Raw genomic sequence first — 23,651 nt, 5'->3', positions numbered from 1 at the left:
TGTGTGTGTGCGTGGTGGGGGGGACTTACAGGAGGGGCCCTATTGATCGTCTTCTATGAGTGAAGTCCAGGCATTAGTTCCAGCAGGGTGAGTAGACAGCTGTCCGTGAGCCACTCTACTGGGCCTACATAGCAGGGCTGAGTGGAGCTAGGATGTGCACTTTTGATTTTGATCTCCCCAACATCACTTCTATTGACCGACGCACTGTCCTGTGCTTTACTTGCTGAGAGAAGCACTTGCTGAGGACTAGCTGGAAGCCCGGACACAAGCCACCGTTGTATTATCCGGGTCGGTGTTGACAAGCTTGGGATGATGAATCTTCCATGGTCTGCTGAGGCCTAGCCCTAATCACTGCTGTCATCTACTGGCAACAGCCGTATCCACTGACCACGGCAATCACAAGTCAGGTTATCGTGTCGCACAGTGCTGAGAGTCCTAGTGTTTGTTATCTAGGTGTATATGCGTGGGCTAGGCTCTCCAAAGTTGGACACAAAGGTCCGATCCAAACAGAGAACTTTTCCATCTGTGCTCAGTTCTCGCAAACATTTTGAAAGATCAGAAACTTTTCTTGGCATGTTTATTTGTCCTTTCATTTATTTATTTTTCGTAAAGAAGAAGTGCTAGTTAATATTGTTATTCAAGTTCATACTAATGAAAACCAAACTATCGGCAACGTACGTTTAGTTAGGTAATGAGGTCCGCTTGCATTTTTTGTTTTTAAGAGCCGTCTTGGAATCTGTGCATAAATGTGAACAAAGAAATTGACAAATGCTTGATGACAAGTTCTAATTCCAGCCCACTTAATCTGTGCACATGTCTGTTTATATTGTAGCCTCAAACATGACTGTAAAAGGGGGAAAGTGTCAACAATATGTAGTTAGTTATTTTCTATCATTTGTAGCACATCAGTTGTCTTATTGAAGATAGATAATGTTATGAGGGGCTGACCGCTTCTTTTGGCACGAGCTTTCTTGCTCCTGTTCTCTTTGAGCCTCAGAAAAATCTTAATGTCTCATCTTGGTGTCTGACACAGTAACACATGTGCATGAATCCCAAAGGGAAAGCACATTGATCTGTTAATATTCAGTTCTTTCACCAAAAAAATGTATTGCTTCAACAAAAAAAAACTATTCTTCAATTGTAAGGCTGGCTGTGAACACAAACAACCAATGGTGAGAGCTGCCATCTAGTGGTTATTACATGAATTGCAACTCCAAAAAGAGGCCTTACCAATTCCCTTGTAACCTTAACCTCCAATATGATTCCCAAACTAATCTATTCTGCAAAGTTAACATAACACACCGCATAGCGTCTCATCAGCCTACACAGCCCAGTGAGTCTCTGTGCGTCCACCATTACTCGATAATGACATTCTCTGATCTCTCAGCCGGCATCGGCCCTCCTCGTAGTCATTCTGGTCAACGCTGATCAGCAGGCGGACGCCCTCTTCGCCAGCTGCCATCCTCAGGGAGTCGGTGATGAAGACTCCCTTTAGGGCCTCCAGCAGAGCTCCGCTCAGGTAGTCAGCCCAGAAGGCCTCGAGGTTGTCCAGCTCCGTGAAGTTGATGTCGCAGATGATGGAACCCAGGTCTCTGGCACGAAGCAGCGAGTTGGCTTTGCTGAACAACTCAAACTGACGCTCCAGGGGCTGCCGTTTGTCCGATGAGACACCTTCACGGAGGGCCGAATCATGCTCCAGGTATTCGGCCCGGACACGCAGGCGGACTTCTGATAATGGAAGGAGGAAGAGGAGGAGGAAGTAGCGGTGGGAAAATAAGGGAAACGATGTGGAGAGGGGGGGAAGAGTTGAAACAATAAAATGGGAGAGAAGAAGGCCAGAAAGTGAATGATGAGGGATATAGTGAGAAAAGAGAGCAAAGGAGGAGTAGTGGAGGTTGAGGAAAGGTTACAAAAAAGTGAAGTAGGATTGGACAGGCCCACGTACAGTAACAGACAGAAATGGATGGGTCATGAAATGAAAACAAAAAGGGAAGAGAAGCGGACAGAACAAATCGTTAATACACAGCTCATTTAGTTTATCGTGCATGGGATGAAGCATGGATTTTAAAAAACAAGGTTCAAAAGCACAAAATTCCAAGAAGATTGTGACCAGATACAATTACTAGAAACTATTGTACAAATATAATGGTGCAGAAGAGCATAGCACTTTAATTATGAGAGGCACTGGAGCTAAACCAACCAGACCGTGTGCATTTTGTGCTAAATACTTTTGCAACAGGTTGGAAATCGTCTGACAGGTTGGAGCACTGAGACAAATACTCTGAACAAGTAGTGCAGTCCCCTTTCTTCCGAGGCAAATCCATGTCAGCTGTTAACTAGATGACTGCCAGAGGTCAAGAGAAGCTGATGCATGAGAATGTTCAGTGTGGCATCCTGCATGGTCGACAAATCGTGTAATTAAGATAGTGAGATTAACTTGACGCCCTGAACAAATATGGTGGTGGCGGCAATGAGAGCAACTTAGCAGTGTCACGCCCTGGAGGGGCTTTCTGTTCCAGTCCGGTGTTTAAAAATGGCAGATTCATTCCTATCAACATGTTTATTGCCGAGAACAGATAGCTTCTGGAGTTTCGCAGTAACAGGATTGGTGGTCATGCAACAGCGCAGCGAGAAAGATCAGAGGATACATACATACTGTCCTGAGTAAGAGAATCGCTGAGACCGTCTCCCATGTCATAATTCCAGGGCTTCGAGTGGAAACGAGCTGCTGACGACTTTTGCTGCAACAAAAATCCATCCCTCCTACTCAAACCGCTCAAGAAGAAGTCAACAGAATCTACGACCATCCATTTCATTGGAAACATTCACATAGAAGTCTCACTGCACATAGAAGTCTTTAAAGCAGTTGTAAAGCCACATTTGCATCTCTTGGGATGAAGAACCAAAACAGACCAAAACCTCTTGGCTGCTCTCCAAGTTTTCAAAAAATGGACTTAAAGGGCCAGTGTGTAGCATTTTAGGGGATCTAAAAGCACACGTTAAATAACAGTCACAACTGTTTTAATTTAATTCAGTGTATAATATACTGGAACTAAGAACAATTGTTTTTGTAAGCTTAGAATGAGCCTTTTCCTGCCGTGTTGTAGCCTCATGTTTGTACAGTGGCCCACATCGGACAAACTAAACACTGGCTCGAGTGAGAGAGTCATGTTTTTACATTATCTAAAGGCTACCGTAATTCTCAGAACCACTTGTGAAACTGCGCTGACGTGAGTTAGAGAGTGCAAAACGTGCCATCGGACTTCTGTTACTGCTGGAGTCGTGTTATAACATTAAGCTGGGCCTCTAAATAATGCCACGGTTTTGCACTCAACGTTCACGTCAGCGAAGGCGTATTCAGTTGGTTGCAGTCTGATGCCACCAAATCCTACACACTGTCCTTTGAAAAGGTCACCGTGAAGCCATTTCTTCAATAACTCAAGGTCACAGGGGGGGCGAGTAATTGATATACTGTACAAATGGGTCATTTTGTGGGTGAAGTATCCCTTTAAAATGCTTTTGAATGTGCGAGTAAACCAAAACTTATTTCAGAAGCATATTCGCACATTAGAGAATATGTCTTCTCGTCACTCAGACACAGAGTCATGTGATTAAAGCTCATACTCACTTTACTTAAGTCTCTACTTGGTTAACTACAAAGTACCATGACCCCACTGATAAAAGATTCAACTCAAAAGTCACATTTACCCACTCTCCATTTATATTTTGTTTGGGGCTACGGGGAATGGCACAAGACTCCAGAGGGACAAAGTTCGGAAAATGTCAACATTAGAAATGCAAATGTTGAATTAAGGCATTGATTTTCCATGTCTTAACATTTCTAGGACAGCGATGACCAAACATTGGCATTTGCATTCAAACCTTATTAGGCTGTAATTAGACTACTATGAAAACAGAGGACTGGCTCAAAGGGGACGCTTAATCGATGAGGTTTGGTAAATGTTTAAAACATGCAGGGTTACATAAGACTTGAAGACCATTCCATTTTCATGAGCTCAGACAAAAAAAAAAGGCAAAATGTTTTTGTTCACAGAGGCAATATCAAACACTGACATTTTACAGGAATAAGACATTTAACTTGTTACTCGACAAATTATTAAACCCTGTCTCCAATACAATGTTTTAAATGACTTATATTTGTATGTAATAACCTTGAATAAATTGACAAAACAGAGCTACTTGTACATTATTTGATCAAAAGCACAGATCAACACCTGTCCTCAGAGAACATACAGCTCGTAGCTATTTATCACCCTCTTGTGTTTTATTGTTTTACAACACTGATTAACAGTGGACCCATAACAGCCAGCAAGTCTGCTTCATTGAAAAAACTGCATCATGAAGACAAACATGACAAACAAAATGGCAGCTGGTCTCGATTGGTTAAAAAAAGAAAAATCGGTCAGGGGAAGGGTACAGAAAAGCCATAATGACCTTGTATGCTCTTCAATCGAACTATATGGCAGAGTATGCTGTACTATATACTGTAATGCACGTTGGTTGAAGAAGGCCCCCGAGAGGCTTATGGAAACTGAGATGGGAGACACTGCACACAACCGTAAGGCAGGTGCAGATGAATGAGCGTCACAAGTTACGTCTCATCCTTCTGTGTTTGGTATATGTCAATCCCAGCCGAAAAAGAAATAAACTGTGGGGATGCTTCTCTGCGGCAGGCACTGCATTGCTCGAAAGCACAGTGATTAAACTGAATGCAGCAAAAATACAGTTAAGGAACAACCTGGTGCAGTCAGCAAGAAAACTGTGAGAATGTGCCTTTAACTGAACCAGATTCAAGGGTATTAATCCATTTCTGCATCTTACTACTGCATTTTATTTTTGAAACTTGTATTCTATTTTGTGCATTTTGACTCTTAATGTTTTAAAATTAATGTTCTGACTTGTTTTTTTTGTATTCTGCATTATGTTTTGATGGTTTTATGTGAGACACTTTGAATTGCCTTGTTGTTGGAATGTGCGACACAGAAAAACTTCCCTTGCCTTGATAAAGATAATTTTTTAGCATAACATCCCAGGAATTTGTGCAGGTTGGTCTTTACATTGACAAAGTCTTCATCTGTCTCAAAAATGCATACATTGTGATTCAAAGTTGTACAATATCAGTGCAAGAATAATGACAAGTCAGCAGGCACGGGACGTGTTAGAGTATTTCAGTATTCTGATTTATCACAAAATGTCTAATAGGGCGTCAGTCGGTAAACTCTTTGCACTCTTACACGTTATTCAGTATGGACTCAGTGAAATCTTAAGTTCAAGCTCTGCTAACAGGCCAACCTTTTGGATCATTATACTGTATGAGGGCTGTGGCTATGACAAACAACCGCCCTTCATGCAATTACTGTATTTATGGATGGCTTCCATTTCGGCCTTATCATTTCATACGGAGCAGGATGGAGGTAGAGATAGTGGCACCGAGAAGGAGACCATTTAAAACCACAGGAACACCATGATAGTCATTTTGTTAGGGTTACAGAGCACTTCACGCTTCATCAGACACAGAGACATCCACTTAGACAGAACATTAGGAGGCACAGCTTTCATTTTCTCACTTTAAACACCAAGCCCGTTTGGCTTCCTCCATCTCACCCCCACCAACAAAAAAAAGTTTAAGTACCCATTTACAAGGAGTCACTTGGCACGAAGAGCTTCAACTCTTTATCGATCCGTTTTTCTGCTGAATGACTGACCAAGAGAGTGGAGAGTTAGGGGAGTATTGAGAGACGGGCAGACAGAACTCTCTCTTCCCCCCCCCCAAAAGGCAAAAATCACTCTCTGTACCATTTTGCGTAGTTTGATCATTTAGAGCTCGTTCTGTCCTTCTGATTGTGTGCAAGGATACTGTTTTCCTCAGACACAGGTTGGTCTGTTTAGAACTGTGAACACAGAGAAAGGAGAGAAAGAAAGAAAGAGACAAGCACAAGTGGTTGGATATCTGTCGACTGGGTCGTTTTTTTTTCAACATCAAGCAGGCATGGCACAGCACTTACTACTGTTAGTTGTAATGAGGTCCGAGGCAGGGCAATAGTTGGCACTGACAAGTTAATCAGCTCAGCTTTACTGTAGCTCGAAAATATAACGTGGTAGTGTCTAAGTGGGATGCTTGGGACTACTCTTACCTTGACCAATCCCCTTAACGTCACCAACCCATTATTTATGCTCCGACTACTACATTAATCGAGTATGTCCATAAAACCAAGCAAGAGCCTTCTCAAGCACCCCATTTAGATAGCACAGAGCCACTGCTGAGCTGAGGGTACAAACACCTTATGGGCATTTATAACAGCAGTTGTCATTGTCTGAATGTAATTGAGACACTTCACTGAAAATGACCTGAGAGATGAATCATGACAAGAAAGAGTATTTGGGGTCTGTTTAAAAGCTAGGGGCCAGCATTGGACCCGACCGCCCTATCTATCTCTGCTCCCTCTTGACAAACGCACACCCAGAGTTCACACGGGGCAGAGATGAGATACAGCATGAGCTTCCTTCAGCAGAGCACTGTTGGGTTATTTTCCTCAGAACTGCTTGAGTAAATAGTGACACAGGCCTTTTTCGAAACCGCTGTGATAGGCATAGGAATACTTTACCTTATGAAAGGACGAGTATCTGTGCAATTTTTTCGATTAACTTGAGACTCCAGAGTTGGATGACAAGAAGTTTCAGTGAGACCAAATGAATCGAGTTGATTGACTCTTGAGGCAGCTGCTTACAACCACTTGTAATGATGAGGGCGAAAGGAAAGGATGTCCCAAAAGGATTTTCCACAAGCAGAAAAAAGTGGCACCTTCACAAACATGTCCAACATAATTCTATTTTGTCTTTGCAGGTTAACAACTTGACTGTTTTGAGTTGAGCTCTTCAATGTATCCATTAATTCTCCCTCACTAAGACCCAAACCATGAAGCTGAATGAAAAAAAACGTAACCACAACTACCCCATAGATAAAATAGACCACACCAATTGATTGTTCTCTTCTCGTTTGGTTTGCAGAACAAATAAACCATCACATTTGGTTTTTAAATTCCAAAATGATGGTCCTACTTTTTTTTAATATTGTAAAAACTTCTCTCCAATTTCACCTCATTGACTGGATCTCCTGTAACAGAACTTTCAAACTCTGCCCTACAACATGGGAAGGTCCCATTGACTAGACATTCATTTTGACCCAAATATTTGACAGTATTTAAGAAAATGGATTGGATCAAACTGGCAACTACCGTAATAGACCAACAATGAACGTTTACCTGCTCAGTTTAAGTATTGTCAACCTCGTCACTTGGCTAGTAAAGATTGATATGTCCAGTCAGTGTTCATTTCGTTAACTAAAACTATGACGGAAGATCTATTTTTACATGACTAAGACAAGACGGAACCGACATCAATCAACACTAACTGTGACGATCTCAAACATGCAATATTGTTGCCAAGAAAAGACAGGACTGAATGGTAAAAAAAAAAAAAAAGTTGTCCATGTTTGTGAAATTGTGTCAAGTTCTAATATTATGTGGAGAGAAAACCAGGGAATATAAAATAGACTTCCTCTACATATACCCATTATTGTGGTTTTACTGAGAGCCAATAAACTTTGAGTTGTCCAGAGATTTGTCGGAAAGATCCGCTGAAAACGTTTTGGAAATAACTATGGCTTACTGCTGAGGACTCTGTCAGTTCTGTGAAACACTGCCACCAACAACCCTTGTGAGAAATAGATCAGGAATCATCCACAGTGCACAACACTAAAGAACATTACAGGATGATTTTTCTGAGGAGCGAGGTCTGAGGGGGAAGGGGTAGGGGGGCAGCTAGATTATGAACCACAAGCATAAAGAGCAAATTGGCAGCACCAACCCTTGTCGTAACAAGGGGGAGAGCCGCTTTTACCTTAGGCATCGGCCCAGACTTGTGAGAGAGCGCATGACTGAGTTGATCACGCACACGGCAGTATCTATGGACTGAGTGGAGAGACAGACTTTCTCCATGATCCAGTGAGTCTTAGGTTACTCGATTTGAGTCACAATCCTGAGACAACCTGGTGGAATCAAATGTGGAGTCAAGACAGCGACATGTTTACAGTCACACAGGCACATCACTAAGAAGGGCTGTTCTCATTGTTCAAGGATATCAAGTCAGAATCATCAGTCCTTCGCTGTAATACATCTTTCTGACCAACAGGTAATGATGGAAGTTCAAACAGTTGTTGGAGAAGTTCTGCATGAATGACTAGGCAAACGTCACATAAAAGCTGATGTTAGTGTTATCTCATTCTTATTGTGCTGAGAGAAACTAGCATTGATTGATTAAAAGGCGGACGACAGTTGAAACGTGGAAAGAACATTGATAATGGAGTACATTGTGCCGCTTTCCAGCGGAGTTAGATTGTTTCCAACAACTGCATAAAAGATGTTTTTTTCAGGACTATACGTGTGAGGTCTGACAGTTGCATCCAGTGGCGACTGGAAAAAATCAATAACAGTAGCTGAAAACAGGCTGATGGGTTAGAGAAAAAGGTGAAATGAGGGAGAAAGAATGTAAAGATTGAGAAATGAAGGGGGCGTCAACCCCCCTGATGTTTAATAAAAGACAGTTAAGGAGATCACGTAAGTCTAAACGTGGAGTGTGACAATGAAGATACCATGTGAAACCGTGTAAGAATACAGGAGCTGTCAAGTCAACTGACAGGAAATTGCAAATTATGTTTTTTTTCATGTGGAACATTTGTATCTGAAGTTGTGAATCAAGTCCTTGAATCGTTGTGGTGTTTGAGATGTAACCTCAGCATCTGCTGAACAGACAGTGAATACGGTCAATTGAGTTATTGAACCAAAGCGTAATTGAAGCATCTCTACAAGTAAGTCTGGTACAAAATGATGGTGAAAATGATGTCACCTATTGGGATGAAAACTCCTTAACTCGAGCTGAGAAAACACCAGAATTAAAGAGACGAAACAGTAACTGTGGTGTTAATTATTTGAAATTAAATTGAAGCTTATATGGCTAACGAAAAGACAGAAATACAAAGCTAAAAAAAAAGAAAAGAAAAGACAGGTTAAGAATACAGGGGACACACTTACTGCAATTTGTTGTGTGCGGCCGTGGCGGAGGAGGTGGAGGGCCCGGTCGGCTTATTTTCTTGGGCCTGCGGCTCCAGCCATTTCCCCTCTTCTTCCTCCTCCTCTGGGCAGATGGCCCAGGCGCAGGAGGGTAAATACCTGACAGGACATGCATGGAATTAGTTTGTGGACCTCAGACCATGAGACATCAGCATAGATGGGGTCCAGTTGTATGTTAATTGCTATTGTCCTGTTTTATTTCTGTACCTGCCCTGCCCCGTTTCTGTAAAAAGTTAATAAGTGCTCCATGGTAAATCGTTTCTGCTGATATCTGTTTAGAACATCCTTTTGATGACAGCTTCACCACAAGCGTATAGTATCATATCAGCCACCACTGACTAGACTTTATTCTATAAATAAGTGTTATCATTTTGACCTTGAGCAGAGCTCTTAAATAATGTACATGTACATTCAGAAGACAAACGAAGAAGGAACAAACTACATTTCCAAGACAGAAAGGATGCCAGTGTCTCATCATAAAAAAAACAACAGGAAATGTTAGAAATGTTCACTGCTGAAAGGAATGATACATTCTGTTTTGGACATTCTTCTCAACTGACAAAACACATGTGGAAACTATGTAGCCTATACTTTCAGTGAACTAAATGACATACTACATACTACATACACACATACCAGTTCTGAATTGCTGCGTGACATATGGAAGAGGTGTTTCTGTCTGTCTGTTGCTGTGCTGCATCCCGGAGGCGCATGCAAACCGCTTGTTATCTGTTCCATACCTCGATCCAATTCTGTCTGGAGATACTGAAAAACAGAAACATGTGTTTGTATCAGGCTATGATTACTTGGACAGGAATGTTATTACTGTTATTGCTGACATGTTAAGGTAGTGAGAAGCACTTAGACTCAAAATCTGCTCTTGAACCCTTTCGTTCATCCTCACCTGTCCTCCTTTTCTTGTGGGACACTAAAGGCAGCAAGTCATGGCGAGTGAGGACTCTCAGTAGTTGCAGTAGTGGCTCCAAGTTGCCATCACTGAGGTATCCTCGCCTATCAAGCTCCAACAACAGCTCAAGGCCACTCTTGGGCTTATACGAGGTCGCTAAAGGATGCTGGGAGCCCTGAGGCTTTAACCGCTTCCAGGCCTTTAGCAGCTCGGGACTTGGGGAAACACCAAAGTCCTCTGGATCGTCTCCACAGGGCTTAATTGTCCAATATGTCGGGTCAAGAGGGTGTGTTGCAGGACAGGTTTCATCCAGAAGGAATGACAACACTTCAATGTCAGTCGCCGTCAGCTGACAGCCAACAACTTCAAAGACCTCATGCAGAGACAACATCCCATAGTAGTTTAGACAGTCTGTTTCATCCCAGTAAAAGGAGTCCCTGTGTGGGCACCCTGGGTGATGCACGGCAGCCATGGGTCTGCCTATAGCCCCTCTCCACCTTCACAACCTGTGTCAAACTGTCACGGATTAAAAAACATAAAAACAAGTTATTCAACAGGTCACACTCTACAACTGTAAAGTTTGGAAATAGCAGCATAAGATTCGCGTTAAATCATTTAACGTCATGATGCACCAATGAACACCAAATTAAAACATGTTGTACACATGTAGACAAATAGCACGACAAAATATAAATACACAGCAAGACACATTCCTCGTAAACTAAAAGTTAGCAAAACCAGCAGCAAGCCGTCTGCACTTCACAAGCTAAAGGCAAATCTTTGCGTCAGGCACCTTCTCTACTTTACAGTGTTTCAAAGACGGGTTGAGCTGCTCCGCAGTCCTACCTGTTTTCGAGTTAGCTCGATGTCAGCTCGACGCCATCTTGCAACATGCAATGCAAAGTTTTGTCAGCCGCGAATGAGCTTTTGTTGTCGTCGTTTCAAATAATGTGTTACTGCCAGGGGGGAGGTCAAAGAGACGCGGTGTTCTTCAAAAAGCAACGGCAAATGACGTTACGTCATCACGTGTCTGAGGAAAGACAACATACCAAGCAGACGAAACGCACTTCAAACGGCAGTTTAGCTAAATGACACGTTAGACAGAGACACGCAGCGCGTGTATTCACACATACACAAGTAACGCTATATATCAGGTATTCCGCTCACTACGTACATATACAAGTAGCTGATGTATACATTAACCGATACGACTTCGTCGCTAATAACTTTGTCAGCTCACGGTAGCTACACACTATGGGTGAGCTCTTTGACCATGGAAATACAAACGGCTGTAAAAGTGCTCAATGTTTTTATGATTTAAACATTTAATATACGTCGAAACTCACGTTCCTCTTCAGGGCGGATGGTCGGGCGTCGACAGACAGCAGCATAACAACACGGAGGAACTGACCAATCACAGCTCTCCAACTGCTCTGTGACGTCCGGTCGTTTTAATCCCACAGATCTGCAGTCAGATGATCTGCCTACTGGTTCAACTGAATCAAAACTCGGCTCATTTCTAATCTGCTGTCCTAATTGTATTGTCACAGCTGTGTCGCAATAGTTAGGGTTGGGTTTATGAAGGCGTTTGCGCGGAAGAGAACTCTCTTCCGCATACACGCCTTCATACAAACCTATGAAAACAGTTAACTAATATAAAGTTTAACTGAATAAATTAATAAATATTGATAGAAGCATTGCATTGAACCGATTTAACAGTGTTCAATGGGTTCGCCATCAACCTGAACCGTCCACAGCGAACATAAAACATTCAACTCCCCGACAGAGGAAGTCCCCGCCGCCGCCACTAGGTGGCGACGTTCTGCGCCCAGACAGCAGGAAGGAAGTTAAACAACATCCACATCACATCCGTGAACCAGAACAGCAACAAAAGGTCCGAGGCAGTTCCACGTAAGTTCTGCTGTGAGTATACAAGCTGACACGATTATAGAGCTCCCACTTCAAACAGGTCTAGTCTTTGTGCTCGTGTGAAAACGTCCCACTACGTGTGACTCCATCGCGACGCGACCGTGAAGACGCATCGGTAGACGTGAACGTCAGCGGTCTCTAACGTCTCGTTAGCTGTGACGGGCTTTTCCAACAAGTTGCCTTTTTATACACATTGTTTTTTATTCAGCCGTACGTTACATACTATGTAAGTTTAGTAACGCTGTGCAAGTTTCATCACAGATTAATACTTACATTCTCAGTAATTCCCGTGTGTCCTTGTGTAGTGATGTGGCAGTGATGACCGGAGTTTTCCACCTCGGTCCCCAAACAGCGGAACTAGTTTAACTCTATTTGGTCATCCATGGGAAGTGTAGGCTTGTAACTGCTGTTAGGAAGTACTTACATTTGCTTATTGTATGCAGCGTCTAATGTGTGTCTTTCCTGTGAAATATTATGGCACTCACGACACTTTAAAAACTAGACAAGTTTCTTTGTATAGCACGTTTCAGCAACAAGTGTTTCACATAAAACCATTAAGCATGATAAATAATGCAAAATAAAAACAATTAAGACACATTTAAACATTAAAAACTGCCAGCAAAACATTAAAAAACTAAAAAATATAATACAAGTTGCAATAAACAAGTTTATCAAACAAGCATTCATAATAGATTAACTGCTACTTTCTATTAATACATATGTCTAAAGCAGTCATCTCTTCACCTTTCTGAAGCTATAACCATCAAATGTTTTTTTTTAATTATTATTATTTAATAAATATATCTTCATCTCAATTTATTTTGTATAGCCCAAAATTACAAATTTGCTCGGAGGGCTTTAAACTCTGTACACATACAACGTCCTTGTCCGAGGACTTCACATCGGATCAGGTAAAACTCCCCCCCAAAAAACTTTCACAGGGAAAAAGGAAGAAACCTTCAGGAGCGCAACAGAGGAGGATCCCTCTCCACGGATAGACAGAAGCAATACATGTTAATTATCTTAATTGATGAGTTATTGATCTGCCTTTTACTTGATTCTTATCTGACAAAGAGGGAACTGATTAATCCAGAAAGTGTGTTGGCAGTAGTACTAATGTTGTTTGAAATTATATAGATTGTAAAATTTGTTTTTGACAAAAAAAACCTGGTGTTCAAATAGCATTCATTGTAATGTTACTATTTTGTGTATTATTGCCTTGCAGCACACAGTCTGTAGATGCCATCTGGAGCTCCAACGGGGGAGAACTGTCTCGTAGACATGGACAGCAAGGCTGGAGATCTGTTCACTGCTGAGGATGCTCATCCAACTGGCAAAGGCGGAGTTGGGATCTTGGCAAGGTAACATTTTAATATTTTTGTAATAATGCTTTCACTGTGAGGGCTTGTGCTTCAATGTGGCTCAAATGTCTGCCCTTTAAACCTGTGGAAATATACTATGGTACCTACGTGAGTACGCACTCTCTGTTTATGAATTCATTAATACTTCTTTCTATAGTTTGTTCTTAATGTCTATCTTATTTTGTAGGCTCTGGCTCCCCAAAGGCCTTTCAGCCGGTATGGCTAAAGAGTGGATCGACAAGCGGCGAGCGTCCATTCGACCTTGGTCCAGCTTCGTGGACCAACGCAAGTTTTCAAAACCCCGCAACTTCGGAGAGTGTTGTCAGAGGGTGGTGAAAAACGTGGACACGTTCAACAGCAACTACACCTTCATCTTCTTAGGTCTCATCCTCTACTGCATGTAAGGCCAACAAAGAGGAAATCCTCTGCGTTGTCGTATCAGCGAGAGGGTTTGCTCTTCTTCTTGGAGGGCTTTGGTCACTGGGTATTTTTGTATCCAATTTCATCAAAAGTAAATTATGCAATCCATGAAGCTTTAGTCTGAATCTGTAAATGCTGCAATAAGTTACACCAAATGGATTGTTGCAAATGTATATTTCCTTTCCTCAGTTTCAGCTCTCCCATGCTACTGATTGCCTTGGCTGTGTTTGCTGGTGCCTTCTACATAATTCACCTCAAGTCCCTGGAGTCCAAACTGGTTGTCATGGGTGAGTAAAGCTGTCAGATATGCCTTGCAAGCCATGAACATTGTGTACCTGCCAAATGTAGTGTATTCTTTAAATACCATGCACCGCATTCTAATATCCACCTTTTGTGTTTGTATGTGTTTTAATGAGGCAAAATGTTTGAATTGGAATTTGTTTCGTCATCTTGCCTTTGGATTTTTTGGCAGGCAAAGAATCAAGTTAATTAATTCAAGGACAGGTTAAAGGATGTCAGTGGCTCGCATAAGCAAATCAAATATGTCCTTGACAACCTTTTCATCAGTGGAATTATCTGTAATTCTCTTGTCAACCAGGCAAAGAGCTGACTGTCCCTCACCAGATGAGTCTGGCTGGAGCTGTTTCTCTCCCTGTGTTCTGGTTGGCCGGAGCTGGAGCTACAGTCTTTTGGGTTCTAGGTAAGATAAGATAAGATCGACTATATTATCTGTCACAAAACATCAAAAACTTTCATCAATGCACATTTAGAAATAAACACACACACATAACATAGGACTAACATGTTTTAAACTATGGTTGACAAGAACAGTGTTAACAAAGCAAAACCAGATTAGTTATTTCTTCCAAAATTTGTGTTACAATGCTCATGAGAGCTATGTAACCCCTTTTTTTCTTTTGGATAATATTTCCGTATTAAATCATATTCTATGAAATTCATTGAAAGTGTCTGTGTTAGAGGTTCATCTAAATTACCTAAATGCATATGGCCACACTGTGTAAAAAACCTTCCTCATCGTTATGTTCACACTCCACGTTTTCATTTGTCTCCTGTCAGGAGCGACGCTGTTTGTGATTGGCTCTCACGCTGCGTTCCGTGAGCTGGAGGCATCTGATATGGAAGAGCTGTTCATGGAGCCCGTGTGAAGAGCAGACTGAATCCTTTGCGGGTGCTGGTTGACGATCAGTCACCACTGTTACCTTGTAATCACGTTAGATTACAAGTTAACAGCGGGGTTGAGGAAGAACTTCTTTGCGTGTGTCCTGTATTCCTTGTTTTAGAATCCTCCTTTTCTTGGCTCTGAAGTAGTTATTGTTACAGACTCATTCATACACACCTTCCATATGCATACATTATTAATTTGATATTAAGTATTTAAGCACATTACCATGAAAACCTTGGATGCCTCTGGTTTGTGTCAAATTGCCTCATAAACAGAGACATATCTTTTAACATATTAATGCTGTAGATATCTTCAGAAGTAGCTTCTGGGTCCAAACCATCTGATGGCTGCTTTCTTATGTAAAGATAATGTATACAGTAAATGCAATGTTTGCAATTCTTAACTGCTCAGTAAGATGAGTTTTCCAAAGGAAAAGTGCCATTCAAAGCTTTAAGATGATCATGCACAAAGAATACCTGTTTTATTTAAGAGGATACAAAAACACATGCGGTATCTTAGAGAGGGTACTTAAACTAGATGGGTCGATGAGACGACATCTCAAAAGGTCAGTACATAGTTCTAGTGTTTTGTATTGGGGATAATATGACACTTTGGTTTCTGGGCGCAAATTTGTCAGATCTGAAAGTTACTCTGTAAACATAAAATCAATATTCCTTGAAATTAATTATTCATATGTTTACATTTCTATGTAAGTTGAGCATTTTTGTATTTCAATTCTGGAAGTGCAATAAACCCACGGTGTAAAGACTTGATGTCCATTTTGGTATTTTGCCTCTTAATTATTTCAGGTGGTTTGTTCTATTCGGTCAGAACTATAATTGACTCCCGTTTGTGTATCAATGACCAGGAGTTGTAGTAAACTTGGTGGCCCTTGGTACTTATTTTGCACATTGTCATTATTCCGGGCGGGTCTGAATCCACCGTGGAGGACAGTTACAACCCTCATGGCTCCTCTGCTCTATCTCTAGTTCACCAAACACTGCAGAACACGCCACCCCCTTCTGGTCCCCCTCTTTTCATGTGACCCCTGTGACCTGTGTGCTCTGTGACAGCGCAGCGAGAGGACCCCATGCTCGGGTTGCCATGGTAATGACCTTGGAGGGCCCCAGTCACACACACACTCATCCACAGACACACTCGCTTACACACTGCGGCAAAGGCGAGCGATCGATATTCTATTATACAGAGGGTGGCGAGGGGGGTGAGCGAGGAAAGTCGCACTGCAGTGAGCTCACTGCAGAGACACAGGGGAAATTAGAGCAGGGGTGTTTGTCAGGAATGACAGAGTGTGTGTGTGTGTGTGTGTGTGTGTGTGTGTGTGTGTGTGCACGCACGCAGCAGGAGACACTGCATTTGTCATTGGACAGTGGTCGAGTGGTGACAGAAAGTTTGTCTCTCAAAGAGACGTGGAAAATGTTCACAGGATGTGGCAAAGTGACCTTAAAACAACCAATGCTTATGGCTCACATAAAGCTGTATATTGTGTTTTATTTGTGTAGGTGGCAGTAAGAGGCTCATTTAAAATAGAGGACCCTTGTGGCACAGAGCGGTAACACAGTTACAGTTTGTTCCCTTTATATTAAAGATATACTGCCTTGCTTTGCCGTGATGTAACCCTCAGAAAATAACTTGTATTAATTAATAAAAGTTCCTTCCTGAACACATAATTCATGTACTGCTCTGATTTCTTATGGTCTTGAAAGATACATTTGGTGAAATAGGTAATTGTTCCCTCTGTCAGACTCTCCACCCTGACAGCGAATGTCATCCTAGAGCTCATGCAGGCTCATGCATGTTGATGACACAGCTGACACTTTTAGGGGTTTGGTGCATTACCCTGGGCGGCTGCCAACCCTTCCTCCCATGCTCTTAACACAATGCAGTTTGCAGATTGAAGTGCATATCAATTCACAACACTAGGTGGCAGCCCAACATCATACTTCTACTTAATCACGGTTCTCGTGTGTTGTAGATTACTTACCAATAAAATCAACAAACATGCACCCAAAGTGTGATGAAATAATGTATTATTGATTACATCAAATATGATTATTTAATTTCACATTTGAATATGTGTTGAAATAATAGTGCATCTGAATTACAATCCACATACATTAGTGTTAGGATGAGAGGGGGTAATACTGCATCATCATGTTACAATCAACAGTGATGTTGCTCACACAAGAGGATGAATACAGTTTAACCACATATGCTACTTTGGTCCAGACTTGAAATGTATCATATGACAGGCTTCTAAAGGGAGTATTTGTTGCAGGTCTATGATAATGTATGGTATAATCTTTTTTAAATGTATTTAGAATATGCCAAATTCATATGCATATCATTATCCATTTTCAAGAAAGTGCACTGAAGACAGATACATACATAAAAATATGCAAATATCATTGTAATAAAGTGTGCTGTGAAGTGTAGTTTTTCATCAAAGAGAAAGACACAGACAGGTCAAGGTTGTATTAAATGTTCTAGATGTTTTATTGGTGTTGGTTTCATTTATTTGACACACATGTTCTACTAGTTGTGTTTTTTTTTCTTCTTCTTGACTTTCAACTCTTGCAGCCATCAGGACTTGGACTGAACCAGAGATGGACCCGATCCAGTATCACAGACCGCAGGCGCGTGGTCTCACCATCACCACTCACCACATCATATCATATTGTTATCATACCTGCAGTGACGGGAACCTGAAAGCCTTGGTTGGTGTTTTGTGTCTTTTGGTAAAAACACAACCTTAAAACCCTGCTCTGCTGTTACAGTTTTAGAACAACTTCCTGAAAAACCAGCAAAAACAACTGAAACCAAACAAAAAACAGAAAGACGTATCTCTCGCTTTTTCCTATTTCACCAATATTGTTGATGTTATTCTTCATGAATTTCTCTCTTGAGCTGTTTTTCCAACATGTTTTTTTTATTGTTTCATTTAAATTCAGTATAGAATTATATAGATTTCCTAGAGCACACAGAAAGATTGAGTTGTATTCACCAACTTTGGGGGAGGGGGGTGTACTGTAATAGTTATTAACAAGGACAATGGTTCACACAGTGCACACAAACAGAGACAAACGGGGCAGGAGGGAGGGGAGGGGAGGGGTGTGAGAGACAGAGGGGGAGAGAGGGGGGACAGGACGCCATGGGGTGTGCTTTGTTAGGCCTAAATGAGGAAAAGCAGCTCTCACGTACCCCCCCTCCCGTCTTGGAAATAAAAAACACAAGTAAAATCATCGAAACCCCCCCGTACCCCACATATTAAAAAAACAACAACACTGTGGCCGTTGAGAACGGAATAGAACGGAGATGGACGTTGCAGGAACGACAGGGAGATGACCACTCCGCTGGTCCTCATCAGACATGAGACGGAGGAGAGAGGTGGCAGTCGAAGTGGCGTCGGCGGTGGGATCTCACTGTGTGATCTTTACATCTTTGTGTGATTGGGGGACAAGCAAAGGGTTGGCAAGGGGGGAGAAGAGAGAGAGGAACGAAGGTATAGAGACGGACAAGGGGGAGAGAGCAGGGGGAGAACAGGGAGGGGAAGGAGCTGGATGGCCCTTTTTTGCAGAGCATGGACACTCCCTTTGTATCCTTAGCTCATTCAAATCTACATACACAATATGCAGCTGCCGTTTGGTAGATATATTGGTTTATGTACACAGCAGTGAGAGAACACATGCAAAGAGTATCATAGGAGATGGGAGAAAGGGGGGCGGGTCAATGTCGAAAGTTGTAAAGGTGCTTTTGCTGTTTTTAATCTTTGGGGCAGTATTGATGAAAATTGCTTCAAAGCGTTTTTTGTCTTTAAGGGGGCGGGGCATCTGAAGGTGTGTCTTGCCAGGGATGGAGTGACAGGGGGGAGAAATAAGTGGAACATGTAAGGGGCTTGAGCAAAGATGCTCCATTGATCAATAGTATGTCTCTCTTTCCACCCAACCTGGAATGCAAATGAGAGAAAGAAAAACACAGAAGTTCAGACTCAATTCAGTGCTTTCAAGTCATATTTTCCATTGAATTATCATTAGTTAAAAAGGACTAGATAAACACTTTGGGAAGTACGGTACTGCCAGCAGTCAGTTCGCGTAGCTTATAACAAAGACTGGAAACGGGTAAACAGCGAGCCTGTCTCTGTCTGATGATAGCATAATCTACCTTTTAAAACACATTATAACTTAACGTGTAAAAACTACATATTGTGGATTGAGTGGCGGTATGAGCTGGACAACTTATTGGCTGGGTGCAGTGACTTTGCTTGATCTTTTCATCGCTGTGAGAGTGCCAAGGAAGCAACGGAGACTCCAGGAAGTTACCGCGCCACGCCAACAAATAATCCAGCATAAAACCACAACTTCCTTTGAAGAAAGGGGCATTAAAAAAAGGGCAGCGTGTCCTGCGTGTATAGGAGAACTATGGTGGCCGGCACGAAAGCACAAATGGCCCCATCTACAGCCAGTGTTTGGTTTGTCCGTTCTGTGCTACTGTAGGAACATAGCGGCAGGCTCCACTAAGAGAACTCACTCCGTATGGAGATATAAATGGTTCATTCTGAGGTAACGTAAAAGTATAATGCACCGAAGAAAACAAACTTATTAACGTTTGATTCCGTTTCTGCCAATAGCGATAGATTTCCCCTAAAAGCTACAAACTTACCTCCGGGGTTCCTACGAATGAGAAGTTTTCGAACCTCATCATAGACAAAGATGAGAAAACTATAGGGGAACGCACAGAACCACCAGCTGGGCCTGTGAGCAAGACACGAGAACAACAAGGATTACACAGAATCAAGTAAAGAGACATGAAACAATTTGTGAACCAGAGTGACTGCATATGTATCCACGCGATACAGGTGGCACTCACTTTAGTGGATACATCCTGAGTGCCACATCCATGCCTGGGCAGTAGGACAGGAAGGCAGCCAAGGCGGTCTCTTCAAACAGGCCAAAGATCAAGATCTTGTTCCTGGGAGACACACAACAAATGTTAGAGAGGAAAACTTTTTGCCAATTTTGAATTACTGAAAGGACACATTTAAGTATATTGGTATCGCAATAGATTTGGACTCACCTCATGCCCTGCTGGAACACAGAGTTACGCCTGGTCTTGCAGATGATGACATCAGCCCACTGCACGACTACAATACTGACAAAGAAGGCTGTGTGGCATGTGAACTCCACAATCTTCCTCTGCTCGTATGTCTGAGGGCAAGAGAGGGCAGACACAGTAAGACACAGTAACAAAACAAGAAAACACCTGAAGGTTCACTTCAACGCAAACACTGCAAACTAACCCATTGCTGCCCGTAGCTGTCTTCCAGGTCGTTGACAGAGCGGTCGTCCCAATTGAGCCTGATGCCGACTAGGTGAATGGGCAGGAAACCATTTTCAGCCAAGATGACAAAGTAGGAGAAGAAGCCTCCCAGAGCCTGAATCATACCTGAGGAAAACGCACAGACGCAGGGATTAAGTTACAGATTTGAACTTTTTCTTAATCTAGTTTGCCCCCAAAACATTGCAGATGGATGCCAAGATAATCCAGCTGTTTGTGAACAATGAAAAGGTGAATAAAGATTGATTTAAACACAAACTAACTTTCCGGCAACTAGGATTAAAATTCAATCCAGTTTGAAGACAATTCCGAGCTTGGATCAGTGGCAATCTTCATATCACCTACCAATTTGTCCATAGGCAATGCTGATAAGCCTCTCGTTCACCAGCTTGTCCCTGAATGGGTTCCTGGGCTGACGCTTCATGATGTCGCTCTCAGCTGCTTCATAAGCCAGTGAGATGGCTGGCACCTGAGGGACGGGGGAGAAATGGACACTTTTAGTACATTAAGATGTGTCCTATCAACAGGATCTGCTTTCAGTGATGAGATAGAGATTTAGTGAATGCTGTGTTTGTCATAAAAGACAGTGAGTGTTGTATCAGCTCTCACCATGTCTGTTCCCAGGTCAATACAGAGGATGGTGATGGTTCCCAGTGGCAGGGGGATGTTCACAATGATGAACAGCAGGAAGGGGGTGATCTCTGGGATGTTGCTGGTCAAGGTGTAGGCAATGGACTTCTTAAGGTTATCAAAGATCAAACGGCCTGAATGGGGAAAAACAGAGAGGTTACATAACACACGCAGACCTTAAGTTTGGGTCTCTGAAACCACTTGTACTGTACATCCTCAAGGATCACATGTTACAGTTTGATCCTTTGGGTCTTCTCACCTTCTTCCACTCCTGTGACAATAGAGGCGAAGTTGTCATCCAACAAGATCATGTCTGCGGCCTGTTTGGACACATCTGAGCCAGAGATTCCCATGGCAACACCAATATCGGCCTTTTTCAGAGCAGGCGAGTCATTCACGCCATCACCTGTCACAGCCACAATAGCACCCTGGGAGAGAAGCAGCAGGGCGTGGATGAGCTTATATTGCATGAATATATGAAGGAAGTTATAGCTGTTAAATATATTTATCTTTTAGTTACATAACTTTTTTAAGATAGAGATTAACACTCTTCATTCATACGACCAGGATTATTAAATGAGTCAATACGTTAGGGCGCATATATAAACAGACAACCATTCACGCTCACATTCACACCTTCATGCCATTTAGAGTCCAATTGAACATGTTTTCTGTATCAGTCAGGTGAATAAATTCTGCAGATAAGTAGCGCCATCTGCTGTTGAAAAAGTGTAATGCTCTTAGTCCCTAACGTAATCCACATAAAGCATGGATTCGAAATTTAACCTCTACTTGTTCAAGTCGTCCCAGGCATTTATTATCCATTCCACGTTTCACTCTAAAACAATCCAAACATGCTCATACCAGTCTTTGGCAGCCTTCTACGATGATGAGCTTCTGCTGTGGTGAGGTCCTCGCAAAGACAATCTCGGTGTGATTCCTCAGGATGTCGTCCATCTGATCCTGAGACAGATCCTTGAGGTCTGTACCGTGGATCACACAGGCCTTGGCATCCCTGAACACAGACAGTGACACGTTAACGTGGGTCTTGTAATTAACCAGTGTATAGTTTGATTTTGTGTGTGTGTGTTTTTCTGTGAGCATCCTTTACCTGGGGTTGACCTGGCTGACAGGTATGTTGAGACGGGCGGCAATGTCCTCCACTGTCTCGTTGCCTTCAGAGATGATGCCCACTCCCTTGGCAATGGCCTTGGCTGTGATCGGGTGATCTCCAGTGACCATGATGACCTAACAAGCAACATGCATTACATTTTATACCATCATCACAAAGAATGTTATTTTTTAAAAGACTTTAAGGAATAAAGACATTTAATATTAGGCTTGCAAGAAAAAACTCACCTTGATACCAGCAGATCGGCATTTGCCAACAGCATCAGGCACAGCAGCACGGGGAGGGTCGATCATGGACATAAGGCCAACAAAGCAAAGGTTGTCTGTCTGGAAGTTGACATCATCGGTGTCAAAGGCAAAGCCCTTGGGGTACTGGTCTTCTGGCATCATCACGTGGCAGAAACCTGGAGTGAAAAGAAGTGAGATTTAGTGTTTGAATTGTGATGTCTAAGTATCAACCTAGACCGTCTATTCCTTCCAACAATCTTCACAGAATTACATTTCAATAGTGCCCGTTTCTAATTATTCCACATATTTTTCAATAGATCTTAAATTGAAAAATATATATATATATATGACCAGGAGCTGTTGCATATTTTGGAATTTGTCCAAATTAATAAATTGCAGTCGCAATACTATTAGCTTTAACGTAATCAATGTCCTATTATGTAACAAACAATTAAAAAACCCTTCAGCAATATAAAGAATGCATTGTCACAAGACTTTTTCCTTTCAGATTTACATGGTTTTAGCAAAACAATAATGCCTCCAACAGGGTCTACGTTTTAATAAGCTATTAAGCAATGACTCAAATAATGTTTGTTTTTTTCAGAAAGTAAAATTAATGGATTGATATAATTTTTGTGAAACGTAAATATACTATAGTATGAGGAATATCTAAATACAGTGGACAAGACTGAATAAAATCCCTCTTTGAACCTCAGGGCATAGTCAGACTGTCCCTCCCTGTATCTTTGAATCTCTTCCAGTTATATGTAAACTTACCAAGTACTCTCTCTCCCAGTCCTCCCAGCTCCATGTAGGCATTCTGGAAAGATTCCTTCAACTCTTCATCCATAGGTTGTTCCTTCCCCTGCAGCATGATGGTGGAGCAACGGTCCAGGATCCTCTCGGGGGCTCCCTTCATCACCAGAAGGTAGCGGTTGTCATTGACATCCTCTGTCTCGTGCACTGAGAGCTGGAAGAGGAGAGCACAGTGTCAATTTAATTTTGTTAACAAGGTGTTCATGCATATGGGTTTCATTTTGTTTGCACAACTGTCATAAAACCTGGTACTTACCTGGTATTTGTTGGTGGAGTTGAAGGGGATCTCGGCCACCTTCTTGTTCTTATCCCTGGACAGCCTGACTGAGCCGCAGCACAGCTCGATGCACTTCAGCAGGGCGGACTCTGAGGCGTCGCCGGCCACGTCACGCTTCAGGATGGGCAGCTGGTCTTGTCCTGCTTTAAACTGAGCGCGGTTACACAGACCAGCGATACGAGCCAGGGACAGCCACGTCACGGAGCTCTTGTCGAAAGAGGCACCTGGAGCGGGAGCAGGAGAGAGGGTTTTATTAGCCTTCCTGATT

General features: G+C 42.3%; 3 protein-coding genes across 6 annotated transcripts in view; 1 reads left to right on the top strand and 2 right to left on the bottom strand.

Moving 5' to 3' along the window:
- Nucleotides 1-560: 560 nt before the first annotated feature.
- dedd1 (death effector domain-containing 1) lies at nt 561-12,024 on the bottom strand. Of its 2 annotated transcripts, XM_068569163.1 has the most exons (6): nt 11,403-12,022; nt 10,903-11,086; nt 10,054-10,572; nt 9,786-9,914; nt 9,111-9,248; nt 561-1,728 (listed from the first exon to the last, which is right to left on the bottom strand). In XM_068569163.1, exons 3-6 carry the CDS (start codon nt 10,526-10,528, stop codon nt 1,322-1,324), a joined length of 1,149 nt encoding a protein of 382 aa, XP_068425264.1. In that variant the 5' UTR covers nt 10,529-10,572; nt 10,903-11,086; nt 11,403-12,022; the 3' UTR covers nt 561-1,321. The 2 variants fall into 2 exon arrangements, with proteins under 2 accessions (XP_068425264.1, XP_068425265.1); XM_068569164.1 differs by lacking the exon at nt 10,903-11,086 and having other exon boundaries at nt 11,403-12,024.
- On the top strand, nt 11,619-15,710 carry rabac1 (Rab acceptor 1 (prenylated)). 2 transcript variants are annotated; one of them, XM_068569167.1, is made up of 6 exons: nt 11,619-11,967; nt 13,211-13,346; nt 13,534-13,746; nt 13,956-14,053; nt 14,365-14,466; nt 14,844-15,710. In XM_068569167.1, exons 2-6 carry the CDS (start codon nt 13,225-13,227, stop codon nt 14,930-14,932), a joined length of 624 nt encoding a protein of 207 aa, XP_068425268.1. In that variant the 5' UTR covers nt 11,619-11,967; nt 13,211-13,224; the 3' UTR covers nt 14,933-15,710. The 2 variants fall into 2 exon arrangements, with proteins under 2 accessions (XP_068425268.1, XP_068425267.1); XM_068569166.1 differs by having other exon boundaries at nt 11,619-11,979.
- A 3,076-nt stretch (nt 15,711-18,786) lies between these two features.
- Nucleotides 18,787-23,651, bottom strand: part of atp1a3b (ATPase Na+/K+ transporting subunit alpha 3b) — a 19,391-nt gene continuing 14,526 nt past the window's right edge. For both annotated transcript variants that reach the window (XM_068569254.1, XM_068569255.1), the window contains exons 11-23: nt 23,363-23,607; nt 23,068-23,260; nt 22,291-22,466; nt 22,043-22,179; nt 21,796-21,946; nt 21,191-21,359; nt 20,911-21,065; nt 20,647-20,770; nt 20,264-20,409; nt 20,041-20,171; nt 19,834-19,935; nt 19,627-19,718; nt 18,787-18,913 (exon numbers count right to left, since the gene is read on the bottom strand). In XM_068569254.1, coding sequence (XP_068425355.1) covers nt 18,885-18,913; nt 19,627-19,718; nt 19,834-19,935; nt 20,041-20,171; nt 20,264-20,409; nt 20,647-20,770; nt 20,911-21,065; nt 21,191-21,359; nt 21,796-21,946; nt 22,043-22,179; nt 22,291-22,466; nt 23,068-23,260; nt 23,363-23,607 — 1,850 coding nt within the window. In that variant the 3' untranslated portion in view covers nt 18,787-18,884. The remainder of the gene's footprint in view (nt 18,914-19,626; nt 19,719-19,833; nt 19,936-20,040; nt 20,172-20,263; nt 20,410-20,646; nt 20,771-20,910; nt 21,066-21,190; nt 21,360-21,795; nt 21,947-22,042; nt 22,180-22,290; nt 22,467-23,067; nt 23,261-23,362; nt 23,608-23,651) is intronic.

Source organism: Clinocottus analis, unplaced genomic scaffold (assembly GCF_023055335.1).
Source record: "Clinocottus analis isolate CAN_PGR_092001 unplaced genomic scaffold, fCliAna1.0.p SCAF_9, whole genome shotgun sequence".
NCBI classification, from domain to species: Eukaryota; Metazoa; Chordata; class Actinopteri; order Perciformes; family Cottidae; genus Clinocottus; species Clinocottus analis.
The sequence above is the reverse complement of the archived record's forward strand: the minus strand, read 5'-3'. Positions and strand labels throughout refer to the sequence as shown.